Here is a 21,471-nt window from a genome sequence, read left to right as displayed (position 1 = left end):
TAGCGGATTGGGCGATGTATGTTGGAGTAGTTTTCTATTTGTTTGTTTTTCAGGGAGTTGTCGCTCTCAGCGGGAATATTCTGAGTGAATGGTTTAATCTTCTTTTGGCAAGCAATTGATTGCTTTTTTGGTGAAAATTATTAACTTACGCAGTGGCGTATTAGTTGAGCTGAAATGAGAAGGATTTTTAATGGGCACGCTTACCTTTTTTGTTACAATTTTCGTTGAAGCCTATGGCGCACTATTGATCACTTTACGAAAAATGGTAACGAACATCCAAAGTATTAAAATGCTGTGGCTAATAGTTAACAGAACTCACGTTTTGCTAGGGTTTATATTTATTTATTTGTTTATTTTAGATTTAATCGATTGAATTTGGCCAGTGCTAGGTCAGATTTTCGTTGACTGTAAGAGGTAGGACAATGAATATACTTTAATTTAGTTCTCGTTTCATTGTTTCATTTTCGATATACGAGCAAATAAATTATTTGGTTAGATTAAAGACTATTTAAATACATCTAGATTTCGTTGCTGCTACTTAGTTCATCGCATTTTTATCCTTTAACAGATTAAGATAATAAAAAATCTTGATGTGGCAAAGTTATGTGCAATTGCGAAGAATTTTGATGTATAATTTCGACGTCGCTTCGTAGGGACAGCAACCAAATTAGACAAACACATAACAGGATCCTTATACGAGTTTACATTAAACCTAGTCTTTAGTGAACATTTTATTGAAGCTGTACGTAAGAGCCTATAATTCTCATTATTCAAACCAAACCCGGTGTGAAGAATGGTTTTAGTTCAGTAGATTGCTTATGTATTGATACAAGGCTCGAGCAACTCGTAGCAAATCTATTACGTACGTTATAATTTACATACGTTGATCATGGCATCAGCGATACTGGATCGAGCGAGATCGTGAAATCTAGAACATGCTGAAAAGTGCTGTTGCACTCTCAGTTGCACTTCCACATTAATTGACGGCATATCGTCAACCGACGAACTACATTTAAAACGACGAACAGTTGCGTCGAAGCTAAGGGTGTGAGCGCCTCGCCTATCTGTGGCAATGCATTGTGTAACACTAATTCCAACTAATTGATAGTGGCTTTGTTTTTCGCATTTTTTCCTGCCATCCGACTGGCAATTGGTCATAGCCTGGTCCACCTTCACTCCGTAGCTACGTAATGACTAATGCTGCGACTGCTGGATGATGAGCTGTGCAAAAGTGCACGTAGAAAAAAAAAATCGGCCAACAAAAAATGCAACAGCCCATGATGAACATTGGTTTTGAAACAATGAAGTATGGTGCTGCGGTCACTGCTTGTCGGGGCACACATGAGCCCGTTGGTTAGCCAAAAAGCGGGAAGCGGGGGCGGGACTGCCCATTTGTGGCTTCTGTGGGTCATTTTAATTGGACTAAGTTTGCTGATAAAATGGGCTATGAATTAAGCAACACACGCGGCACGTGTGGGCCCGTGGTGTCATTTTATCATATCGTCTCGACCTCCCAAACGGACCCATGCTGGTCCGCTGGTTCCCCCCCCCCTCCCCTTGCGGTCCAGTGGTTGTCTTTTGAAAAATGATTATTGGCATCTGTTTCGCATGAAAATTGATTTTTTGTTGTTGTGTGTAATCGTTATTGTCCCCGCCTTTATCCGATCTTCCGACTACCTCCACCAGCAGCAGCAGCAGCAGCAACAGCAGCAGCAGCAGCAGCAGCAACAGCAACAGCAGCAGCGGCATTAGCCGATGGTAGATGATGATGGAACGACTGAGGATGGGTCAAGCGAATGATTGCGGGAACGTGGGGCTGTAAAATTAATCAACGAAATGAGCACAAATTTACGGTTTGCATAGGATCCTCTTGTGTGTGTGTGTGTGTGTGCCCAACATGTCCCACATTTCATTCGTTTCTCCTTCCTTGCCGCCCACTGTTACCTCTTACCACGCATCAGCAGACCGACCAAGGTTCGGTCTGTAATTAACGTCCGATATTTGTACATCCATTTTAATAATTTAAAACATTTTATAATAACAAACTGTCCACCCCTCCCCCCGTTCGAACCCGGGGATGTGGACCAGAATAGTTGTAAGATGGACCACGCATGACGGCAATGGATGCAGCATTCATTTTCTCCCCCTCCCCCCTCCGGTACCAGGCGTCTCCATTCGCATCGCACAATTTCGACTTCATAAAATCTGTAATGATGCGGTTTCGGTCAGCTTTTGGAGGATTGTGGTTCCTGCTGCTGCTGCTGCTGCTGGCGATCGGGGGGTAAAATGTATATTTCCGGTTTGACGTGCACATTGGCATCAGTCGTAAATAAACAATAGCCGGCGATTGCCATGCGAATAAATAAAATGAATAATGCATACGTACCCACACTGTCACTCTCGAGTCTCGGGGTGGTGGTTCCGGCACTCCGGCAACACAGGGCATAGTACCCGGCCGACCCGGTGGCATCGGTGGCACACACACCGCTGGTAACGCTCTATAAATGGGCACTTTAAGGACTGTTCGTTTAACTTTTTTTTCATATTTTTTTTTGTACCTCTTTTTGGTTTTGGAAATTGGTTTGACCTGCTTTTCGAGCTGTTTTTGACACACGGTAAATGGGTGTTGCATGGGTTGGAGTGCGCGGTTGTATCGTTGCGGGGGAGGGTGCCTTGCTGGGCGCTAGAGCGTGGAAATTCTGCTGGTAAAGCATAATATTTAATAAATAAATGCATTTAAAGGTGTCCGCTAGCGTCGGACATGGACAGTTGCATTGATCTTCATTTGCTGCAGGTTTGCAGCTATGGGTGGTTGATGGTGTTGCAGCAACCGTTGCTGGTGGTGAATGCTCGCAGTTCGTGCGCAAGGTTTAATGAGCTGCATTCAGCTATAGGGCAAAGATCGGTTAACAAGGAAAGAAGTCGGTGGTGTGGCGTACCTTTGACGGTAGATGGCATTTCTGTAAAGTGTGTTTGTGGAGATTTGTTCTTCTAAATTGACAGAAAAATCTGTCGGAATCTTGAAATGGGTAACGATAACGAAAGGAGAAGAAGAAGGAGAGAACAGTAGCTTTTAGTTAATTTGAAGGTAAGTGATGTGTTGAAAAATGGTTAATTTTGAACTCGTCTTAAATCAGAAAAAGAGGTATTGATGGAAAAAAACGCCGATGGTGCTTCATGTATAGAAAACAGAGACATTTTTGACTCGCCTCAGTTGTGGGGCCTCTGATTATGACTGAATATGACTAGAGTTATGAGTTTGTGGTCAAAAAATTTCGTTTTGGATGTTGATAGAACTGTTTTCAAGCTTGATTTTCCTGTTTCGATAGGATCGATCTCATCGGACCAAATGGTGTTGTATGACATTAGACATCTTTCCTTCTGAATACTACTTTTGTTTTATTGCAAAAATGACAGCAAAAGTGCTTGGACTGCAGAACTGATTCATTTTATAAGCATGAAATATGCGTTCTTGATTGTATCATTGCATATAAGATAAGGATTTCTTTCAACATGGAATCAGTGAAACATCGCTAGATGGCCGCAAACATTTCGATAAAGTTATACTTACGTTCTGTTTTTCTAAAAACACCATTTTCAATCAATTCCGCACAAATTAATTTCTCGATGCAGCTACAGCAACACAGATAGTGTGGGGCTCCACCTGGGTTGGTTGGCCATCGCTTGGTCAAACGATAGTCTATTAAAAACCTTTATTTACTCTTGATCTGCGTGTTTTTGTTTTCTTTATATAAATGTTTAAAATCACAAAAAGCGTTAAGCGCTCGTTAAGGGCTTCGCGGTATAAAGCGTAATACACTGTCCCCAGGGTCAGGTCACACGCGCCATTTCATGTGTGGTCGCGGATCGGAGGGGGGAGGGCGTGAGGCGCAGTGGGGGATTGGATCGCGGAAAAATAATCAAGTAAAAAAGAAGAGGAAAGAAAGAAAGAAAAAAAACAGAAAACGTCAACGAAAAGCTGCTGCATCACGTACGTCGTCCGGCTGCCGGTTGGTACATGTACCAGATGAGCACACACATCGATACGGAGAGCAGAAAGCACACGATTAGACACAGGAAGGTTAAAGCTAGTGCGCAGCTGACGCGCCCATTCGAGTCGAGTCGTATCATATTTTGCTTAGAATTCTGTACGCCCCCGCCGGCGGTTCCACCTTCAAAACTTCACCTGCCTGGACGGGTGGACGGGACGGGGGGATTGTGGTATATGTGTTTGTGTATGCGTTTTATCGTGTTGTTTAACTTCCTTCTTCTACATCCGATACATCCGGCCCTGTTGGCCTGTGGCTTCGCGCACTTGCACCGCACCGCTATGTAGTCCTGTCCTCGATAATTTTGTCGTTTTTTTCTATTCTTTTCTATTCAATTCGCCAGTCGCATAACCCGCTTGTGCAAAGCTTACATTAGCCTGTTTTGTTTGTTGGTTTACGCGTTTGCGTTGTTCGCTCGTTGTCGCTGTCTATCCACCGGGGTGGGCGATCATGTCGAGAGTAGTAGCGGGTGTGCTTTCGATCGTCCTGTTTTCCTTTCTTCCTTTAATCCAAAATATTTGCCAAAAAGCTTAACAGCGTTTGTACACCTCGTACTTTGTGTCACCCTTGGACTTCCCGGCTTCCAGGGCCTTCCTCACTCGCGGGAAGTAGGTTTTTGCGCGGAGGAAATGTTAAACGAGAGAAGGTTACCACCGGGGAGGGGAGGAGGGGGGATGAAGAAGATACACGATCATCCGCGATGTGAGCGGCGTTTATGCATGATGCTGCGTGCCCGGTGGAGCCCGATAACCGGGGTAGGTGTTGTTGAGTGCGTTCTTAGCGAAGAAGTCCGCATAGTCCTGGATCGTTTCGGGTAGTGGCCGTGTCGTGGTGTAGCAGTGGTGTTGGAAGGTGGTGGTGGTGTTGGTGGTGATCCCATAACCGGAGGAAATAGGAGACACGAAAAAAAAAAACAAGAAACATTAAAAAGGATTAGTGATAACGAATGGAGTAGATAGTGGATTCGGTTTACTGGCAGACTCTCTCTCTCTCTCTCTCCCTCTCTTTACACCATACTCCACATCTGGCCTGGTAGATTTGGAAATGGAAACCGAAGAAGCTTTTCATCTCGACGATACAATCCCGGACAGTCCGGGTTACATATGTTCACTTTATCTCCCAACCCTCCCTGGGCTCACTCCCGACTGCACAAACAATGGTGCGGACAACGATTTGGTTCGCTTTGGAACAAGAACCAAAACGAGGCTTAACGTGGCTCGCCGTTCTTGGAGTGAAGCTGCGAACCGTTCCGATACCCGTTCCAGTCCAGGGTCCGGTCCAGCGGTGGCTATTTGTTTTTTGGCACCATTTCGGCGCTAGTGGTAATCCAGCGACCAGCAGCGTTATCTACTCTGCCATTAGCCCGCGGAGTGGCGAGACCGATATCTTGGCTAGAAGTTATTCGTTCGGGCATAAGTTGATAATCGGAATAATCTGATCGTCTCAGAGGGCTCTGAGATTGGTGGCTTGGATGGTTGGTTGGTTGGTTGGTTCGCTCGTTTCAGTGACAGGCAATTTTCATCGCATGGCGATTTACTTGGCAATGGAAATGGGAATCGATGCTGGTTGGTTGGTGTCCGTTCTCTTCGCTTGAACTCTAATTCCGAACTCCGCTAACACTCTTGACCGACTTTCAATCGAATGGAATTCACATTCGTAACAGCCGAACCGGAAAGTATCCGGGAGTGGATACGCTCGACTGCTTGCAAACCATTGCTGCTGCTGCTGCTGCTGCTGCTGCTTGTGCATTGACACAAGTGGTTTTAATTAATTTAATGAATGTTTTGTCAATGTTTGCATTGATTAGCGCATAAAGGGTTGCACTCGTTTCTTTCTGCGTTTCCCACATTTTCCCACAACACCACAACGGTCGGTCACGTGCACCAAGTGGCTGCAGGGCTCAGTATGTGTTAGTGCCGGTTGAGCGCATTGCAATTGGTAGCAGGCCATGATATTAGAACCACGGAGTATCAATATCGGAGTCGGGCGGATTAAAGTGCAGCACAATCGCAGGGAATAAATTCTTCACCGCAAAACCGACCGCCAATTGTTGCCTCGGGTTGAAATGCCTTTTGATTAAGGTTTTAATTTTATCTTAAATCGAGCGCCTGTAGTGTGCGATGTGGTTGGGAATAAATTTATATCCGTTTAGCATATGCCCTCCCTCTTTTTTTTTTGCATCCCAAATAAAAGCTGGGGATCAATAAATGCAATTAATTCCGAAAGCGGGCCCCCTGAGGCAAACTTGGCGCTGCACGAAGTCCGCTCGGCGCTGCTGTTGGCGAATGAATTAATTTGATCAAAGTGACCATTTTTCGCTCGGCAAAAATCGGCCGCGCAATCGTTGTTTGCCGAACCGTAGGCGCTGTGTTTAAGGATAGTTTCGTGTGCCTGGAGTCCATGAAGCCCGGTCGTTCCAGTCGTCGGAAACGAAGTTTTAAAACTATCCTCTACGTGAGTTTCCGGTGTTGTGTGTGTGCTTTTTTGTTGTCTGCTATGATTTCCGTTGTCGTTCCGTAGCACTTTTCGAAAATTAAAACAACCTCAACTGTCGAACATACAGGAACATGAACATACACGAAGCATTAACATGAACACCAGCGCCATGGCCGGTAAAAGGTGGCAATAATAGGGACGGAAAGCGGTGACCATTTTTCACCTTCCAAACCGGGATATGACAAAAGGACTCGCGCTCACCCGGACTCATCCCTTCCCGGAAATCCTCGCTGTACGGATGCTGTCAAACGCAAGTGAGGACCCCGATAATCTCATACAGTGACATCGGCACCACCGACTGGGACTGGGTGGGAAAATTGAGAAAAAATGAAACGAAGCCACGTGATGCTTCAGCATCACACTTGGCGTTCGATGGGACCGACCAACCGACCAACCGGCCCGGCCATTCCGCTTTTACGCGATTATTTTAGTTGAATGTGACAACGTGAAGCCATCCAAGGGGTGTTGTCACCGGCCACCGAGCCGTGGAGTTTTTTTCTCTCTTCTGTCTGCTCTTCCTGCGCTTTCAGCCTTTTGTTTTATTTCTTTCCCGGTCTCGGCCGGCCTATCGACGATGCGATGCTGCGATCCTGGTGCATCCGGTGTCACAGCAGGGTTTCGAGACAGCGCCGGAAGTGCATCCGGTGGCGTGGTGTGGCTGCAGTATACGCGCTCGGCGGCTGCTGCACAGTTAATACGGCCGTACCATCCAACCTTCGTTTATTCTCCTTTATTACCCGGATGTTCGCATTCGACTACCCGGTGCTCGTGCAGTGGTTTGCAGTGTGTATGTAGTGTGTACCGGGGACGTTTACACGCATGCAGGGCGATGGCAGGGGATGGCGTATTCTCGTAAGTCACGCAGGATTTGCTTCGTAAAACCCGCAGAAAATGATCCTCTGGCGGTTGAATGCGGTTGAACGAGGTTGACTAATGTGCAACAACGAAATCAACACCATTGCGTTGATAAGAAATTTGTCAAAAATTCAATCAATGCTGCTAGCCAAACATGCTCAGGGGGGACAGAAATTGCATGAAAGGGGCATTTTAATTGATCCTGTATAAAGCAAACTAACTCCAAACTGCAACATAGGCTTTCTATGCTGTATACGCCCGAAAGCGAATAGTGTGCTGTCAAAGCATCGCATCGCTGTCACGGCTGGCTGGAGCTCTGGGTATCTGGGGTCTAGGTTAAACTAATCAGCGTATGCGGATCGCATGTCAAACTTTTTGCTGCACATGTTACGAGGCGTCAGCGTATGGTGTGAGTGATGTGTGCATCGTGACACATATCGGATCATATATCGGCAAGCGAGCCGCGGTCTTCGCGCCATTCAAAATCAATTAGCTGGCGAACGGGGGGCCAGAAAACGATGAAACAACCTGGTGCCGTTGTTAAGTGGACGTCGGGTTAAGCTGTGCAGCTGGTGCAACGACAAAATAAGCGGATGTGCTTTTTGCTATCTTCCATTCCATTTTGTTTTCTGTTTTTTTTGTTGTTTTTTCCATTTTTTATGCAATCCCAAGTAGTGGTTTTTAAGATGAATGCAAATAATGGCACAATAAAAGTGTATTTCCTCGTTAGCCACAGCCGTTAGCAGATTTCTTATAGTATAAGATTGCTGCAAGCGAAGAGCCCCGAAAATGAATACCGTTATCAATGATCTGTACGTTCCTTCCGAGGAGATTATGCTTATAGATGTGCTATCGATTTGCGAAGCGATGAGCTTTGGACCCAACCCGCAGTGATAATTATAAAAATCAGAACTGGTAGAATGCATTAAAAACAGTGACAGCTTCCGTTTAGATGCCTTTCCATTTTAATGCAGAACATCATTAGTAATCCCATAAAGGTTTTTATTTCTGGAAGGTATTTTCAATTTATCCGGCATCCTTTTTTCTTTTCAGGGATTTACCCGAACCATATAAATGGTTGAAAGAAAAAAAAACCCAGTAACGTTTAATCAACCCAAAATAATGTATTTCATTTGGATATCCTCTTCACTCCATAACGTTACTCCAACAATGTGGAATGGGAGCGCTCTCGAATGCCATTCCAAATATCGCATATCTGAGCCTTTTGGAATGGAATTCCAGAGCACTCCCCAGCCACATTGTAAAAATGTTCAATTTTCCAGCCATTAAACTTTTGGTTGGGATAGTTTTCGATGGTATCAAATCACCAGATGCCTTATTGATCGAAATAGTGGTTTAAGTTACGGTTTCAGATAGGGGAATGATCCTTTGATTATCGTAAATCATTGGCACAACGGATTGGTTCTATATAACATACATTTTCCGTATCAATATACTAATTCAAGTAATGGACCATCCAATTCCCAAGAATATAAAAAAAGTCTCATTGAACAAAGAAGTAATTGAAAATACGGGCTTTTTGGTTTATATAACTCGTGAACATAACAAAAAAAAACAAGTTTCTAATTTTAAACGATTTGTGTTTACTGGAAGAGTAGACATATTGTCTGTGAACATAAAACTATGCTCTCAAACTCAACTCTTAAACTAGTCATGCGATCGAATCCAACAATAGGGTCTTCTCAACATCTACTGAAGCAACCACAAATGTACATAAATCAAATATCGGCAACGCTACGATGCGAAAGCAAACAAAAAAGACCGATAGCATGAGATGAACATGATATCTGTTACTAGAACGCGGTCCTAGAACCTATTCACTTGCGCTCCGTGTTTTATGGCGCCACGAAATGTGCTTCCATGGTTTAACTAATTAACAAGTTTACGAACAAAACCACGGAAGCTTCATAAACGATAAGCTGACCGATGGCTAACCCTACATACGATGGCAAGGGGGAGGTCGTAACACCGTTTGTCGGGTACCAGGATTTCCGGTATCACCAGGTACCAGGTAACCTGAGAAAGGGGGAAAGCACAGGAAAGCTTTTTCCCCCGAGCTCCGCACATCGCCCGAAGCCATCCAAATCCAATTAGCATTGATTTTAATTCAATTTCATTTCCAACATTTCCAACGGAGAGAACGGAGGCAAGGAACGAAAGAAAGGAATGGCAACCATGATGGCAATGGCGGTCCGGCCAAAGACCGGTACACCCTATGGACCGGTGACCTACTCATCCACTCGGTCGGCCACGTTTCTATTTTTTTTCTTTCCAGTATCCCTATCCCGGCAGCCATCTCAGCCTCCCCCAATCGGATCGGGCGAAACTCTCTAACTCTCTATAATTCCAATGAAAGATGAAAAATCGTTGCCAGCAGCTAGCATTGGCCGGCGGACGTATCCTGCCGTTGCCGCGGTGCTCATCGGATGAAAGCCAACCCTGCAGACATCCTGCCGGCCAGCTAACCGGCCGTATGGTGTGTGTGTGTGTGTGTCGTCCACCGATGTCAACCAGATAAGTCTTCTAGGATTTACTCGCCAGCCGGCCCTGGCCGGTGGCTGGTGGTTTGCACATTGGCCGACCACCTGGACCGGGCATCGCAACCGGGAGTTTGTGGATCGCGAATGAGCGACGGACGGTGTAGACGGACAGCCGGACAGCCGGACAGATCATTCAAAGTTCTAATGGAGAAGAGATTTGTGTTCCTTCACCCTCGTGCGTCCTCGTGGCCATTACCTTGGACCTTGGTTTGCGGGATGCGGACTGGTTCGGTGTTCGCGTAATTAGAAATCATTGGACGCCAAAAGATATTACGAAATGGCTGTTGGCTGCGTCGCTTCGCGTCCTCCCTCGGTAGGTTTTCTCGGATCTCGAATCTCTTGATCGAATTGAGTGTAATCAATGAAGCGGAATCGGTTCGCGAACCCTAGTACCTTACGGGGAGCCGCCTGGCATTGGCTTTTGAATCCACGACGTCGACGACAACGATGGTCGTCGCAGGCTGTTAGCGGTGTAATGGTGATGGATGGCCGGGGATGGGATTAATGGGTTCGGCGCGCTCGAGAAAGGGAAACACATTCATTTCAAAGCGTAGTGATGGCGAGCCACGGTTCAATGGTTTCAAAAGGAACATTATCTAGCCATTTTTTTTCTCCCTTCGGCGTTCTGCAGCAATGCTTTTTCCGTGCCCGGGGGGAAGATGGACGCGCACGCTGTAGAACCGCTGGATAGATTTTATTATGATGACAATCTTCGCCTGATTGGTTCCGAAGAAAGCATTGGCAGCAATTGGAGTTGACCGACTGACTGTTTGTGCGAATGGTGCAGCATTTTTACATGGGGAAATGGGAAAACTGCACTGCAGTTATGCTGATGAGCATACCGATCATTGTTCGACACTAATTGCTATTGCCGTTATGAGAGTTCTGCTACAACCAGCCGCCAGCCGGCATCAGTGGTGCCTTTGGGGAACAAATGAACACAGGGGAATGAAAGAAAAATGGCGAGAATGCGAGGTTCGTTTCGCCACGTTCACATTCCGAGTACACAATGGGGGGGCTGACCGTGTTTGCCGCATCATTAGCAGATGGATGATAATAAAGGCAAAATAGAGAGAAAAAAAACAACAACCAACCAAATGATTAAGCTATCAATCCATCCCCGCTTCGTACTAGTTGCTTATCTGTTTGCACACACACACATACACCATCATCATCATCGAACAGGTCCATTCACAACAGGTTTGGTGTTCATTCTGCGTATTGTACGACCACTAAACGATCGTCTTGCATGTGGGACAGAACGAGGCATCCAGGCGCTGCATTATGGTTGCATCAGTTGCTTGAAGCTATTGCCAGCAAACCAACAATGTTAAAGGGGCAATCATGAATCGGAACGATAATGGTTGGTGCTCGAAGCGGGCATGATGATGATGATGACGATGGTCGTGGTGGTGGCGGTTAGCGACTTGGTCATTATGGTGCGCTGTCCGTCGTCTGTGAGCTTTCGGGTTGATCATAATAACGATGCAGCTAATAAGCTGCACGCGCTAATCGCACAAACGGACACTAATGTGTGCTGCCCGGCGTCGGCTATTGTTCGCGGCAACAGTGCGCTTCCCTCGCCAGCCAGAGAAGTTCTGGAGCTAGCATTCTAATGACGAAAGCGAAATGAATTGAACCATCGTGTAGGTGTAGAGGATGTGTGTACCGCGCACATATCTGGCACCAGGCAGGCCGGTCAAATGGTCGATAATACTGTGCCAAGATTTGGTGGGTTACCGAATGAAAGCAGGATGCGTCTATGCGTCGATCATCATCATCATCATCGTCATTATGGTTGCAACTTCCGGATCAGTTGAAATGGGAAATACATTCCGAGAACATTGACAACCGCGTTGATGGTTCTGCACTCTATTGTTGTCGAACCTGTGTAGTGCAGCCGGCAATCGGCCACGAACGAGAGAAATACGCAATTTCCTGCACTTCCCATCTACCCAGCATAGCAATCGTCAATCGTCATTGATATAATGTTAATAATTATGAAAATTACTGTGGACAGTTGCGCGTCAGAGATTATTATGAATGTGAGGTTACGGGTCCCACGGGAGGGGATTATGAAAATCGGTGTTGCGGCGAACTGTACAAATTGCAGTGCTCCGGAACAACCAACGAGCATTCGGTTTGGCCGAGTTGCTGAGGTTTAAATATTAAACTTTGCATTCGGTCGTCGGTCGCGCTGTAACCAGCACCAGTTTACTACATTTGAAGGCACGCACTAACCACAAATAGATGCCACTGATCTCGGTCGCGATCGTACGCGACCCCCAAGCCGAACCGGTACACGAATTTGAATTTGCGCTTCTATTTGCGGTGTTCTCGGTCGGCGCCGGTTTTGTGGTATGTTAGCTGCCACACCAGCAGCTGAAATGCTTCAGCTCTAGCTCTTGTTGTTTTTTTTTTGCTAGTGATGGTTGTTGTTGAGGAAACGAATGGTTTCGGTCTAATTACAGGTACGCAGGCACGAACCTGTAGCATCCGGAATCCACCAAATCGTGCTCGCACTCCCCCCCCGCCCGTTTTTGCCCATTTTTGTGGTGTGGCCGTTCGGATGGCTTTCGTTGTACCAGCCGCTGGTGGGATGGCTGCTGCATTTTGTCATACACATTATGCGTGGTTTCGATACCGGCGGTTACCCGGAATGCCCGGAGCCCACCCACCACCCCGATACAAAACGTTAATCGTGCCCGGAAGTCCACCGGTCACAATGGTGCGTGGCATTTATAGTGTGTGCATCCGCTGGGTGCCACCGTGGGCTAATGAGTGAATGTCAGAGGGTGTGTGTGTGAGAGAGAGAGGAGAGGTTGGTTGGCATTATTCGGACTAAATTCAATTAAAAGCCTGTCGGTGTGCTGTGAGCTTTACCGAGCGCAGCACTGTACGAGCGGCTAGGCGCCTCCATCGCAAAGCGAAACGTACCAGGCGCCTCCACCGACCGCTCCACGGATGGTGGATTTGCCAACTGTTGATTGTTTCGGTTAAATAAATGTAAAATTTTAAATACTTTTGGGTGGCACTCGTCGCTCCAGTGGGGGGAGGGGGGGAGTGGACTGTTGTAGGCAAATTGCGCTAAGCCAACGCGTTGCTACCCCGGTGCTTCATTCAGCTGCGCCACGGGAAGCAAATCAAAAATTTAGGAGAATTTTGTTAGCGAAATTAGAACGATGCAATTAAAACTATCCACCCGCGTGTTGCTCGCGCTGTGTTGTGGCGGCATGTGTGTGTGTGTGTGTTGCGTAGTTATGCATTCTGAACGCCCTCGCACCGAGGGCTTTCTGGTTTCGGATAGTAAAGTGCATAGGAATGAAATTCATTAAATAGTTGGCTAAATAGGCGAACATCCCGGGGTTTTAGTCTCTCGTTTGACTTAAAGTAAATGTGGACGCCGTGAGGCATTATGAGGGACCGCAGGTACGTGCCCCGTGGTGCTTAGTGCTTTGGTTAGAGATTCAATTACCATCCAACGATGCTTTAGATTATTGTTAATCATCAATCGACATTATTTACGCATGGATTAGCATAATATCAAGCATAATCAGTCGTTGATTAAATATAATAATCTCTGTACAGACCGTGGGTTCGGCCTTCTGGGCTGGAAGTCAATCATTCCGGGACCCGTTCTCCAGTTGATGATACATTTGTTAGTGAAATTGGTCCTCCGCCCCCGTTCCGCCCAATCCGTGGTGTAATCATGTTTCGGAATTAAGTGTTCCATTCCAGACTCCCGGAAACGTTGTTGATCCGGGAATGGCAGAAGGAGGGAAGCTTTCAATTTGTTTGTGTTTACCGGTCAATAACTAATGGCCCACGGATTTGTATAGAGATATCGGTTCCACCATTGCTGAGTTACCCCATAAAAGGATTGCTTTCGCTGCATCGCCGCTCGATAGAGGAGGGTGTGTTTGTGCAAACACCGAGGCACGGTGATTGTCCTTTAATGTTTCAATGAAATTAAATTGAATCAAGCGGGGCTTTAAATTAATTCTCAATTGAAAGCATTGAATCCACCCGGGGGAGGGCGTTGGTTTCAGGTAATCCCCCGCCTCGCTGGCACCGAGCGTTCAATCCCCCTCGAATCTGGAAAGGATTCAAGTGTGCGTGTAAATGAGGCGGGTGTTAATCGGTCGAAATTCATCAAACCACTCTTCTAACGTTGCAGTGTCGGGTTGAATGGGGACCCGGTGTGTCGAATGAGACACTGATAAAGTGATTATCACAACGAGGGTCAGCGGGAATCTGGGGACCGACCGGTCGTGTGCTTTCGAGTGGCGTGAAGTGTGCGCTAGAATAGGACACTGATTGAAACACTTTCCGGGCCGAAAAAAGAACATTATCGTCTTTCAGTGCCGGAAAGAGGGGTTTTACGTGATGGTTTCGGTGAGAGGGTTTTCGGTAGAGACGCCACCAGTAAACCGACGAGTTATCACAGGTTAACAGTGGGATTGTGAGTTTTCGTACCTTCTGCTGACGACGTGGACGGAAGGCCGGCTGCTGAGCAAGTTTACGCCGTTCCTCGTTGTCCACTTCCGATTGACGCTTGTACTCCTCCGGGGGCCACTTCTGGTCTCCGCGCATATTGCTACCTCCTGGAACGTACAGAAAAAGGAAAGGGGGGATCGATTAATTTATGTTTTATTTCATTTTAGCACAATCAACATCATATTTCATTATTTGCAACACTTCTTATGGGATTTGTCTGTTGTTACGTTTCCTTTTTCCCATATTTTCCAATAAGTTTTTTTCCGATACCGTTATTTTCAGATGATGTTTTCAGATAACATAAACAAATCTCAAAATTTTTAACGTAATCTCATGAATAGAAAATCCTGGCCCGGAGAGGAAACGATAATAAATGTTAGACAAAAATACTTAGAAAATTAGAAAGCTCCAACAAATTTCAAAACATTCCTACAGGTTTCAAGACAAACATGCCTACAGTATTCAGACGTCTGTGGACTACTCGCGCAACGTGCCGTTTAATTACCCGATTGACAACACGGCATACAGCATCTATTGTGATTCTAAGTCCAGAAATATCCGTTGATGATTAATTTGTGTCTGACAAATGAAAATAGCAGCGGAAATACTGCTCGAGATTAATATACTGGGAAAATGTAGGCTCATGCTCCTCCATTGCGATCGTTAAAAGTCGACTTGCGACTCTGATGATCTGTGTTCCCATTGGATTTGATAAAGTATTGATCGCTTCTTTTAGCCATTTACAGTAATTAGGCGAGATATTGAAATGATTTGCAATCACTATTAAAAGCAAAATCGTTAGTCTGTTGAACATTCTCTAGCGGTCTTATTGCCTTATTGATGTGGGCTACCACGAGTGATTAGACGAAGAAATTGCTGAAATCATTTCTCCCCATTTCCATTTCCAAATGGCTTATTGGGGCAGCATTTATTGTGAGAAAGAACGGACCACCGGAAAGCTTTCATTATCAATGAGCTCGCTTTTTCGCTGAACGAACATCTCGAGCAAGCGAGCGTATGTTCGATCGTAAAAGCAACCCGTTACGCGTTTATCTAACCGGCGGAAATCTGCATTTGGGGCGATGAACCGATTTCGGGCGAACGAGCCACAAAATGAAACCAAACGAAAAGAAAAACAAAAAAAAAATCGCATTCATCGAATAAAAGCCCGCCGGCCGGGCCGGGGCCTTTCAGTGAAATTAAATCGGAGCATTGTTTGCCGACGGAATCGGGCATAACATTATCATAAAATGGGCGCGTAATGTCAATAAAACACCGAATCGATTTCCAATTCCAAGTGCCTTTTCCGGCTGAGGCATTCCGCATGACTCGCGCTGGACGAGCAACAGAAATGGCGCTTTGATTTCATCGTTACCGGTTACCGCTGGCGACTGTGTCTCGCAGTTGCGGGCCGGGAAAGCCGGGTGGCGTTTCGCATCCTGTTTCGCAGAACACTGACACTCCCCAGTGCTCCAAAGCTTTGTGTTCTAAGACATTCGCGCAACTAGTAGCCCAAGTTTGAAGCCTCGGCTTCATATGGTTTTCCGTGAAATGGTTAACGGCCATGGGATGCGACGGTTACGGTGTCGTGATCACTTCAAAGATAATGTGGGCTGGATGAAGAGCGACCATAAATTTCAGTCAAATGTGATGACACCATTAGCAACCTGGTCCGCTACTATTGATGCAACGGTGAGCACCGCAACGTGCGCTGCTTATGGCCGATCGCGCTGCAAGCGAAAGCCACATGCGGCACTGGCTACACCTGATCGAACCATTTCCGCGGGTCGTAAATCTGAGCCGGTTCCCAAAAAAAAAAAAAAAACCAAACAGAAAAGAGGCGAGCAATATTATCCGAAATTCCCGGGATCCTGCGTGGAGGACGCGAAAAGGTAGGCGCTCGTCGCGCTGCAAACCGTGACGCGAACGTTCGCGAACAACCGCGCACGGGCGGTGAAAAGTGAAATATTTTCACATTCGCTGAGCAATTTAAATAATTTTTCTTCACAAAAACCTCGCTCGCTCCTTTGCCGAACGAATCGTTGTCGTTCGTCGCAGCTGTGTGCAGTTTGGGTGGGGTGGGAAGAGGGTGAATGATGACGAGCGCCGGGCCAATTGCTTCCAAATTTTCACTTTCCACGCACGTGTGTCGTGCTCGTGGCGCGTACCATTACCATAACAATGATTACGCCGACAAGTGGCGCTCGAGAAGTTCGGTTTTGGTTGCTGTTGCTGTTGTTGCTGCCTGCGAATGCCGCGAGTTCATTAACATTTGTAAGATTTGGCAGCGTTTTTCCAGTGATTGCAAACTTCTGTACAACTGCGCTGGCAGCGATAACAAGCACTTGTTATCGCCGGCAAATACGTGCGCCAATCCGTGCCTCGGCATATCGGCATATTTCATATCCTTTTTTTTCGCATTTTACCCCCTTCCCTGCTGCAACCCCCTTCCTCTGCTCTGCCATCAGGAGCTTGATTTGCTAGCATTGATTGCTTTGGATTTATGCAACGAGTAGCGTAAATCCTTTACTTTTGCTCTCAACAGCAACCGTAGCGATGCGTAAAAAGAGAAAAGAAGGAAATCCCACCTGTCATAACCAGCCACCCCACGGCCCAGAGTTCAACAGGGTGAAAGTCATGCACGAGCGCCCTCCACCACCATCATCAAATGGCACCATCTCCGGCCCCTTTTTTCCCTCCGCATTGGTACGCAACACGTGATCATGCGAAAAGCTGCGATAAATCGGTGTTCGTGACGCTTCGTTATTATTGCGTCGCTGGTCTACACCCGGGGAGGGAGGGTTCGATGCTCACGTGTTTCGCCCCCTTTTTTGTCCTTTGATGCATTGCCGATTGAGGATGTTCACGAGTTCGCACTATTCCCACCAAGGTTCCCGCGCGACATCTTTCTTAGGATGGAAACCGGAGCGGATTGTCATCTGATTGTTTTTCTGCGGCCCACGAGAATAAAACCCCTTCCCTAGGGAGGGTTTTAAAGAGCTGCAACCTCTTTGGAATGGCCGAAGCCATGCCTGCCAGCCCCTTGTTAACCCGCCGATTATTGAAACCAAATCGATGCTTGTTGTGATCGTCGTTCTGGGATTTCCATTCGTAGCTGTACGCCTTTTCACGACTGCATGTTGTCGGCTGTAAGTCGCCTACCAGAGCGAGAGAGCGCATCTGCATGCGAAGGAGAAGATGAACAAAAGGGCCTTCGTTCGTGGTATGCACGGTGTGCAATCGTTCGTTTATGCGGCAGCACCATGAATGGATACATTCACGCGTTGCATTTCGATCCGGTGCACAAAATGCAAACGACGCTGCATGTCGATGTCGAGCCGGTAGCTCGGTTCGTTAGGATGCCCGACGCCTTCGAACGTCTTGTTTTCCGTTCGCCAGCCCCAGGTACGGGTGCTGAATCGTTTATGTTGGGGCAACTTCCAAAGACCAGCGCAGCATAAATGTCAATTGATGTTGGTTGCTGCGAAGCGTTCGATTTTGAGTGGAAAGAAGTCATTGGGTTGTCGGAACCGTATTGACTTCTTTGGAATTCTATTTTCATCCTATTTAAACGATTTCAGTTAAGGAAATAGTTACGCAAATTGTAATGTGCAATAATCATTTTTGTAATATTGTTTTCCTTCCAGCAAGCAATAAAAGGATTATAATACCCGGTTGTATGCATATGAAACCGCCCTCCGTGATCTTATAGCTATATCTACGCCAAATGGAACCTTAGAACCGTTCTCAAAGTTTCTTTTTGTTCGTTCGGCATCTGTTAATCAAAATTGGTGCGATTTATTTCTAATTTCACACTACAACTAATATTTTCAATGGCAAGTTCGTTCATTTTCTGCTTCCATTTTAAAAAATGGGCGACATAATCGCATCAAATGCTTATTGAAGCTTACGGTGAGCATGTTCTTCATGAAACACAGTGCAAAGAGTGGTTTTTTAAAATTTAAAAATGACGATTTTGATGTGACAAACGAGAATCGCGAAAAACCACTAAAAACGTTAGAAGACACCGAATTGCTTCCCGTATTAGGCGAAACGGTTATTAGTGAGCTATACAAGCAACACTCTATCGATTTCGAACCGTAAAAACCGCATTAATCGACCGGAATATCGAAATTGATAAAACAGACCGATTTTGCTCGATGAAAATGCTCCGCCACACAGTAGAAAACCGGCCAAGAAGACTATACAAGACCTCAATTGAGAGCATTTATCGCTTGCGGCTAACTCATCAGACTCTACTATCGAATCAACATTCATTTACATCGATGGGACAGATTCTGGCCCAGCAGCGCTTCCATTCTCACAAAAGCTTAAAAAAATCGACCTGTGATTGGTTCGAAACAAAAGATCGACTTGTTTTTGGACGAGGTATCTGTAAATTACCTAAAAGATAGGAAAAATGTATTGCTAACTATTGCCATTTCTTTGAAGAACAAGAGTTTCTCCATTTTCGCAGAATAAACTTTTTTTTTGATAAAAAAGGCGGTTTCATATGCATACACGTATAAACGCATCGCCAAGGAAGGAAACATTATTTTTTGCTCCAGCATTTATGCAAGAATTGCGAAAATGTTTGTATTTTCACAGGTATGCTAATATTACGAACGATAACGAAGAAAAATCTTCAATTGAGCCAGAGAAAACTTTGCTGTACCTGCATTTCGTAAGCGATTATCGTACATTGTTTTCCTAAAACCGCAGGAGTTTGTGTATTGTGTTCAAGCTAGTTTCTGCTCGCAATAGATAGAAAAAATGAACACAAAACACACATTCGGATCGAAAGTTAATTGAATCCAAATATTCAAATTCAGCTGCTCTAATCTAGCGGATCGAAAGCGATCGAATTTTAAGTTTTGCTTCCCCATCGCAAGGAATAGAATTGTTGTCGTTGGTGGTCAGAGGAAAGGTTAAAATGTGACAATTTGTAGACAAAACCCAAAAGGAGGGATAACAGCAAAAACCTTTGTCCCTAACCGCCCGCCTAACATCCGCCCGTTGGTGCACACTTGACGATGCCCTAGGGCAGTTACCGTACCGATAGGTGGCGTTTGTGGCCATCCACTATCGACCACCACCGCGGAAGCCAACGATTATCGTTCGGTGAGATCAGTCCCTGGGTCCCGTGGTCGGGCGACCACAACCACTGGCAGCGTGTGTGTGAGTGTGTGGTCTCTTCTCTCGACTTCCAAAGCGCAGTTTCCCGTGCTACTAAAACCCACAGACCATCCACAGGAGGGGACGGGGGCTAGAAAGAATCGGGGCAAAAAATAACAAAAACTCCTCAACCACACCATCCGGAAGGAGTTGGCAAACATATGGGCCACCGATGCGAGGCGATTAGAGTGGACCGGTACGGGCCACAAGGTCGGTCGGAGTCGGTGGCCGCAGTGGTGGTTCACCTCTTCTCCCCCCCCCTCTGCCCCTCCCCTTCTCCCATAAGCTGGTGCTTGCGGTGGTGACCGATGAATATTTGATGCGCGAAAAGAGCTTTCTATCATTAAATTGAATTTATTTTAGCAATTTATGAGCGCCACATGATGTGAGCGGGGCTAAGAAGGGGGTATTTGGGGCCAAATGTCAGTCGACGGGGCAACGTTGCGCTACGGAATCCAATCGAAATCCGCGGTGCCGCGACGGTAGCGGACAACCGGAAACCGCGGATGCAGACACGGTCCGCGCCAGGTCACAATGATTTGCCCCATTTGATTCCGTCTCTCCCAGGGTATTTTCTGGGCGGTGGTACCATTCGAAGGACCCCACTCGAAGGACCACCCCTCCTTTCGTATCAGACATCCGCGCGCGCGCTCTATCGGGAGCTGCAGGTGTTTATTCGCCGCTAAAAACGCTTTACGTGTTGCGAATGTTCGAGTGGCTTTCGGCGAAGAAAGAGCCGTACCCGGGGGGGATTTGATTTATTTGACATGCGGCACATCGTGCACGTTCCCGGCGCAGGGGGGACCCCCGTCCGTGTTCGGGAAGCACCAAGCGAACGCCCAGCCATTTTGGGGACGCTTTCGTTCTCGATCTAAGCAGTCCATCTCGCGCCACACGTCAAACAGTTCTTAACGCGTTTCTATACGTGTGTCAGTGAGCGTGTGTGTGTGTACTAGGATGGTCCACATTTCAACACGAAGACACACACACACACACACACGCACATGGCCTCGATGCTGGCCCGAAGTAGGCCACTTCAACGTTAGAATGGGCATCCCCAGCAGCATTAGAGCGTCCCTCGACATCGACATCAATAACGAAATCGGTAGACTGTAAAATGGAAAACTTCCTCCGAAATCCATAAATCAGACCAAAGCACATCGAGCACCACACACACACACACACACACACACACACGCACACAACAGCACAAACAGGAGCTGTATATCTAGTAGGCCGATCATATCGCTGATTGATTGCGATGATGAGGACCTCGGAGCGACCGATGTAGGCCGCCGGGCAACCCAGGGGTGGGAAGACGAATATCCTTCTGCTGGGCGTCTCGGTTCGCTTTCTTGCTGTGTGGCACTGTCACCCCGTGGCACCTCGGACCATCGGGTGAAGACCATGTTGGTTATGCACCAGAAGCAAATCGTTATGGCGTGTGGCTGAGCTGAGGCCACCAGCACGGGTAAATCTATCAATATCTATAAATAATAAGCGACAAATTGCATACCGGCTCGGGCGCGGATGCTGCTACCGTACTCGTTGTTGTGTGTCGAAAATATCCGGCGAAAAAAAGGGTTGCTGTACGGACGGATTTCTGGTTTGTGCTTTGGGCTGAAGGGGTTTGGATGCCTCTTAGCCTCCGAAACCGAATCGACACGGTGGGCAATCGTATTCCCCCTTATTCCCCCTCTTCCTCGTATACATCGATTGCCACTCGTGGCAAATGGCAAAAGAATATCAAATTACGAGCGAAATTTGGAATGAATAAAAACCTGGCCATTCCCGGGGTACCTTTAGTGCCTGCTGGTCTCGCAAGCCACGCCAGCCAT

At 46.6% G+C, this 21,471-nt stretch overlaps 1 protein-coding gene across 6 annotated transcripts in view; it reads right to left on the bottom strand.

The window, feature by feature from the left end:
- Nucleotides 1-3,669: 3,669 nt before the first annotated feature.
- LOC125953286 (uncharacterized) overlaps nucleotides 3,670-21,471 on the bottom strand; it is a 118,749-nt gene continuing 100,947 nt past the window's right edge. For all 6 annotated transcript variants that reach the window (XM_049682748.1, XM_049682746.1, XM_049682751.1 and 3 more), the window contains 2 exons: nucleotides 14,438-14,565; nucleotides 3,670-4,849 (listed from right to left, as the gene is read on the bottom strand). In XM_049682748.1, coding sequence (XP_049538705.1) covers nucleotides 4,763-4,849; nucleotides 14,438-14,565 — 215 coding nt within the window. In that variant the 3' untranslated portion in view covers nucleotides 3,670-4,762. The remainder of the gene's footprint in view (nucleotides 4,850-14,437; nucleotides 14,566-21,471) is intronic.

The sequence above is a fragment of the Anopheles darlingi genome, chromosome 3 (genome assembly GCF_943734745.1).
Source record: "Anopheles darlingi chromosome 3, idAnoDarlMG_H_01, whole genome shotgun sequence".
Lineage (NCBI taxonomy): Eukaryota > Metazoa > Arthropoda > Insecta > Diptera > Culicidae > Anopheles > Anopheles darlingi.
The sequence above is the reverse complement of the archived record's forward strand: the minus strand, read 5'-3'. Positions and strand labels throughout refer to the sequence as shown.